Raw genomic sequence first — 6,876 nt, forward strand, 5'->3', positions numbered from 1 at the left:
ATATATATATATATATATATATATATATATATATATGTAGACTTTTCTAAGTATAAGTGCGTACAATATGCGTATAAGACATTGATCTACGATATTCTACAAGTAAGTTTTACGATAAACTTTTTAAAAGTTATTATAAAATATAACAATTAACGCGCCTGTTGACGCGCGCGCTTATATATCTCTTATGTTACAAGTATATCGATTATCTCTTTATGTTTTTATCGTCATTTTACATTGTGATATCCTCATTGGATATATTTATTTTGTTCTTAAATAACGTAAAAATCGCACTATTGCATTACACGATATAAAATGAGAAACGATTTCTACACTATAAAAGTTGTTTAAGGTACAGGCCTCATTTTTAAGGATATTATGCTAATTCATGATCTAATACATATTCGGCTATTCGAAATCGAATATATTCTCTTTATATAATAGTTATTAAATATAGAAATATTTCCTCCGAAAAGATTGCACCTTTGTCTTGGTTATCTGCGAAATATTTCAAACAGATTTATTTGAATAAATCAATTATTAGGCTAGTGCAAAAGCTTCGTCGTTTTTATATTAAATTTTGATTTAAATAGACAAATTGATCTAAATTCTTTAAAAAGATATTTAAAAATGTCTTTCTAAATAGAGAATAATATCTATTGGAATTAATAAAAATAGCTTCGAGATTATGCAATTTCGTTTTCGAGTATATTTAATGAATATGACAAACCTTTCTTGCACCATCTTAATAATTTTAATAAGTTCTCTTGCATATAATATTATTTTTCAGCTTGTTAATCTAAGTCAACCTCATTTCTTTCGTATTGACTACTGACACAATCATCGTTCCATATCATTGACAAGCAAATTTTATAAAGATAGTATTGTATGTAACTGTCGCATTGAAAAATCGATATACATATTTTTTTTTTAAAGCTACGAAGCTTGGATTATAAATAACCAAATTAATACAGAGATTCGCCAATGGTTGCTAACAAAAATTGAGATACTACATATCACCGTTTTGTGCTTCTTACTATACTTTAAAAATTAACATATGTTAACATATACTTTAACTTGATAACAATATGATTATATTTTTTTATATCAAACATCTATCTCTTAGATATCGATATCATAATCTTTAAAATGTATTCAAGTCTTAATTTCGAAAAAAACTTTAATTTCAAATATTTAAAACAGATCAAAATTATAATATAATTTGTAAAGATTAAAGCTCTCTCTGTAAACAGACATAAAAACATTTAAATTATCGTAACATAAGTTATTAGATCGACTTTTATATTTTATTTGATTGATATTCAATTTATACTACAGTATTCTATATATGCCAATATATAGAAGATATCTTTTAATATCAGTAATTATATCTATACCCATGCATAGGTTTTTTTTAAATTGATTGAGATTCAAAAATGTAGTTTTTCATTCGTAATAATGTTTAAAAATGATTTATAATACTAAATATTATATCATGTAATCATTACAATTATTAAACTTCATCAATTATAACTATTAATAATTCAATAATTTTAATTTAGAATAAAAAAAGATATTAATTTACATATAAAAGTATAAAAATTAATTAATTTAAAATAACTGATGTAAAAATAACATTTTATTGCATGGGTAAGTTACATTCACTACTAATTTTTATATAAATGCAAATAAAATATTTAGCTCTGTACATCATAAACTACAAAGTTATATGTTAATACATAAGAATAAATTTAAATTTACCATTATATATTATTAAAAAGTAAATTATACCAATAAAATATAAAGTCATCTCAAAAAGAGGTGATAAAAATTAATAATAAATTTATAAAATATCTAAAATGTTTTATAAAATAACGTTATCCTAAATATAATATAAAATTAAAGCAATCAAAATGTCTACATTGTTATAACGTAGTTTAAGTAGCTTACATAGAGACACTCTCTACAAATAACATTCAAAGTAGGTATTTAAAATGGAATTATTTAGAAACTTATTAAACAAACGCGGCATTTCTAACATATTTAACATATTTAACAAATAAAGGTGTCTGCAGATCGTTTTTCACTTATCATTCTTATTTATCACTACGTATATACCGCGAATCAAAATCCTTTTGTGCTAGGACCATTTTGTAGGAATGTTATGGAAGCTTTCTGTATGTTTAATAATGTTATTAAATATTTTGGAGTAGCAGTATCCCGAAATGCAAATTTAGAATGCCAATGTCGATTCTATTCTAAAACGGAGAATGACATATTCGGGATATCGCCCGAAAGACAAAATTGTACTAGTTTTCACGTACTTTTACTGAGTCAGGCACGAATAAACCGTCGTAGAGTAGCTCGAGCATATCGAGCCCAGCCTTTGTGCAGTGACAAGGAAGTCGGTAATGCCTCGATGTTCAAAACAGGCGGACAGTTCTGTCATGTCTCGTGATTACTGTACGCCATCCAACGTGCGTCATCACTTTCGTGAGTTAAGTAGCGATAGCCAACTTTCTGCTCCAATTTTCTCAAGTCACACCACGTTTGATAATCCTTAGAAAAAGGAATTTCTTAATAATAATAATCACGCGATTAATAAAATAAAGATAATCGATTGAAGTATAAAAATAATGCTTACTTGTAACCACACATGTTGCAAGCTTCTATCTACGGTATATCTCTTCCTCTGCTTGACTTGCAAAAGGTTATTGATTAAATCAATAGCTAAAAGACAAAGAAATAATATGAAAGAAATGTATAGGATTTTTTATATACTCTTATATTACAAAAGTAATATTTTTTGCAGATAAATAATAGAAGTATTAATCACCATCGCTTGAAATTTCCTTCCACGGGGTAGGCGGATACATAAAGGCAGCATTCTGAATTTGTTCATTAATGTCCTCTTCTTCGTTAAAGGGGAACGTGCCGCTTAATGATACGTATATAATTACGCCAACGCTCCACATATCTAAGGAACGATTATAGCCTTTATTTCGTAAAACTTCCGGCGCTAGGTACGCCGGCGTACCGACGACACTTCTTCGAAAGCTCTTCTCGCCGATTATCCGCGCGAATCCGAAGTCGCACAATTTCACTTGGGTAAAGTCCGCGTCGCTGCTCAGTAATACGTTCTCCGGTTTCAGATCGCAGTGCACGATGTTCTTGCTGTGAAGATGTTTCAGTGCAACTAGAATTTGCGTCACGAGGAATTTAGTTATTCGTTCACTGAGTCGTCCTCTTTCAGAGCTTAAGATCATTTCCAGCATATCGCCCTTTAGTTTCTCCATCACTACGAATATTCGCTCTGTTGTTTCAAACATACGCTCCAAATTCACCACTCCGCTATGCGACAGATTTTGCAAAATCGCTACTTCGTTTTTCAGTTGGGCTTCCTGTTTGGTGGGAAAACGTAATTTATCGATGACTTTTATGGCTACCGCGCGGCCGCTCTTGCGATGAACACCACCATAAACTATGCCGAATTGTCCAGATCCTAAAACTTCATCTGGGAAGATCTGATATAGTTGTGACATATCGGTAACATTTTCCTCGGGTTCAGTAATTTCAGCAGGTTCTTCTTGATCTATAACATACAAACGCGCATTCATTTCAATAATTCATTTCAACATACACACATACACACATATACAAAAATGTCTCCTATATTATCTATCTTCAAAAAACAAAAGTAATAATTTGAATACGAAATACTATTGTAAATAATGGAAAAAATATAAAAAACAAAATAAAAATATAAAAAATACAAACTAATAAAAGGCATAAAATAATATTTCGTGTTATTATTTTGCACAGTGTCACGATAGCAAACTAAATATACATACTAGTCGACACAGTTACAGGCATAAGTGCTTGTCTAATAGTAGTTTCCCACGATCTAGCTATGTGAGCTCCGATACCACTTTCGGGAGGAGAGACTTGGCCGCAATTATCTCCGTATGATGGATCCTCCCCGACATAGTAATCGGCATTGGCAGTTTTTAGCTCAAAGCAATGCATTATATCTATAATACAAAGTACGCAAAGTGTGTAAAAAAGTTCAACTCAGGAAAGCTTGTTGGATCTGACAGACAAAATCTTTAAAAAAAGGGGAAAAAAAGAAAAAATGCACTCAAAATTGATAATAAACTAAGATTAGAAATAATTTCTAATTCGTTTACAAGAACATACATGAACGAGGTGTTTTAGCAGTTTCAATTGCTGAAATTTCAGCCAATGGTATCTCCTTGTAATATTTAGAACCATTCTCGCTTTGGAATAGTGTTATAGATTTTGTATCAAGCCGCCAATAATGTTTTTTTTTCTGAAAAAATTAGTGAATAATTTTATTTAAGTCTATATATTCACAATAATTAATAATTTAAATAATAAATAGAAAATATTAAAATAATTATATAATTTCCAATGTTTCTTTGAATACTTACAACGGGATCGCGATTTGTGAAATGTACCATCCAACCTTCTTTCAATACCTTAGACCCACGTTTTTTAGTATGTTTCACACTTTGTACTATTCGCATTAATGGAATGTTGTTACTTGGTGTAGAATTACAGCTTTTTTTAATAAAAGGAAACAATATTAGAAAAACAATAAAAATATAAATTTTAAATAATTAAAAATCAAATTGTATTACAGTAGAAACTTACCTCGACCGTCGTGATTTTTGATTTTCATCATAAGCAACGTCATCGTTACATCGTGCATGATCCTGAAAACACATAATGTCAATGTTAAAAAACTTTTTCTAAAAATTAAATAATCTTTATTTTTCATAACTCTATAATCATTCGTTGAAAAGAAAACAAAAAACTTACTGGATAATAATTAGGTATCTTATTTTCGTTATTTGTGAATGATGCATCTTGTATTGGATGTGATGATTCGGTATCACTGTCAGCATCAGCTTCCTCATTTCTAATATCAAATTTGGCTTCTAGTTCACTGCCAACACCACTATCTGTGTATTCGCCTAGGGAAGCATTTTTAATTTATCACATATGTTTGTATGAACAAAAAACAAATTGTATAAATTTATATACAAAGTATTCTACCTATATTATCTCGTGGATTTTCTCCGGTACAGTCTTTTGGTATTTTATCCATACATTTTTTATGCGTATTGTATTTACAATCTTTACACTGAAGGCCTTGTTTAAATATACCCTTTAGCAATTTTTTACAGTACCCACATACGGTTGGGCGTGTATATGTGTGTACTACGAATGTGTGCGGAATTTTTATTCGCGTTGCGAGCTCTCGCTCCACCCAAACGGGCCGTCCTCCTAATATCGGCGAAGAGGACTGTTTTGGTGCCATTATACTTGGTATTGCCTACAAGACAGTATACATTTTATTCAGATATACAAAAAATTTCGCAAATAAAAAAGAATAAGAAAATATCAAGCTGTATTTATTTGTTTCCAATGTGTATACATTAAATTAAAATCAAATTATATACTTTCGCTCATACCAATGTACTATTATTTTGGCTTGTGTTAAGTGTATTATTTGAACTGTGATTATCGTCGGTATTGCTTGTCAGGCTGCTAGTTGAACCCTGACTCGGTGATCTTGGGACATTCAGCATGGCCGAACTACGCCGTCTTTGACTTGCATCTTGCGAACAGTTATTCGGTACTTTAATGACGCATCTTTTGTGATAGTTCATACCACAACCTAAAAAAATTAAATAAACATTTTACTGTTAGATGACAAAGATTGCATTAAAAAACATACATATTTGATTTAGTAAAAACTACAAAATGTTTATCATAAATTTACCTTCACACTTGAGACCTTGTCGAACAAGCCCAAATAACATTTCACCACAAAAATCGCAAAATGTTGGTACTTTATAGGAATGTACTGCTAAGGTATGAGGTCGAATGGGAACGTATTCGCTTGGCACTTGTGCTAAAATGTCAAACAATTTTTTTTTACGATTATACATATCTATCTTGTACAAGAAATCAAAATTTTTTAACTACTGCAACACAGAAGCTTTTCTTACCAGTCAACACGATTTCTACTAGTGTCTCGTCAACTACTTCTGTAGCATTTGTAACCAGCTGCAAAACATTTGTGGAATTGTAATCGTGCTTAAATAAAATTAATCTCTCAAATAGATGATTCAATCCGTGCTCTGGACACTTGGTGTTTATAAAATCACAGGCGAGATCTTTCAGGGCCTTAAGAGTAAGCGTGCTGCTGTCGACCGTGACAGTGTCACGTATCAGACCAAATTGGAATAAAAACGTAACTTCTGACCCCTCCATGATGCTTTGCAAATTTTTTCCTGTAATATATATACATAAACTCATAGATCCAAATTGTAATACCTAAAAATTAGCAATATATTTTAACTTTCTGCCTCTATACAGTATACAAGCTTGCAGCAACATTTGCAATGTTACTGCAATACTGTTAGAACATTGCAATGTTGCTGTAATACTGCTGGAATAATCTGTACTGTATCGGAAGCTCAGATTTTATAAACATTAACAATTAATTAAAAGATTTATTTTTCCTCTTTACAGATAGTAGAAAATTTATAATTTATAATATATATTTAAGTTATAAGAGAAAAATAACGAATAAAAGGATTTATATTTTTAATTTAAAGAATAGAGGTAGAAAAAATGAACCAGATGTGTAGCAGATGTGTAAACAAATACCCGGAATAATCAATGAAAAAATAAATTAATTATAAGAGAGGATTATAAAAATAGAGCTGAACAAATGTGTTCAGTGTATTATGGTCATTTATGTGTAAAAATAAGTAAATCACTCATTATCCCCGCTCTCTCTCTCTCTCTCTCTCTCTCTCTCTCTCTCTCTCTCTCTCTCTC

The 6,876-nt window shown here is 30.4% G+C and overlaps 1 protein-coding gene across 1 annotated transcript; it reads right to left on the reverse strand.

Moving 5' to 3' along the window:
- Positions 1-2,275: 2,275 nt before the first annotated feature.
- On the reverse strand, positions 2,276-6,323 carry PKD (serine/threonine-protein kinase D3). The gene is made up of 12 exons (XM_018538082.1): positions 6,039-6,323; positions 5,810-5,941; positions 5,499-5,704; positions 5,080-5,359; positions 4,843-4,997; positions 4,675-4,736; positions 4,452-4,581; positions 4,198-4,330; positions 3,852-4,031; positions 2,837-3,592; positions 2,645-2,730; positions 2,276-2,559 (listed from the first exon to the last, which is right to left on the reverse strand). Exons 1-12 carry the CDS (start codon positions 6,301-6,303, stop codon positions 2,446-2,448), a joined length of 2,499 nt encoding a protein of 832 aa, XP_018393584.1. The 5' UTR covers positions 6,304-6,323; the 3' UTR covers positions 2,276-2,445.
- Between the last annotated feature and the right edge of the window lie 553 nt (positions 6,324-6,876).

The sequence above is a fragment of the Cyphomyrmex costatus genome, unplaced genomic scaffold (genome assembly GCF_001594065.2).
Source record: "Cyphomyrmex costatus isolate MS0001 unplaced genomic scaffold, Ccosl1.0 scaffold192, whole genome shotgun sequence".
Taxonomy (NCBI): Eukaryota; Metazoa; Arthropoda; class Insecta; order Hymenoptera; family Formicidae; genus Cyphomyrmex; species Cyphomyrmex costatus.

Coding starts and splice junctions, on each gene's coding strand:
- PKD (XM_018538082.1), bottom strand. CDS start 6,303: ATGGAGGGGTCAGAAGTTACGTTTTTATTCCAATTTGGTCTGATACGT. Junction 4,582..4,674: donor CAAAAATCACGACGGTCGAG/GTAAGTTTCTAC, acceptor TATTAAAAAAAG/CTGTAATTCTACACCAAGTA. Junction 4,331..4,451: donor TCACAAATCGCGATCCCGTT/GTAAGTATTCAA, acceptor TAATTTTTTCAG/AAAAAAAAACATTATTGGCG.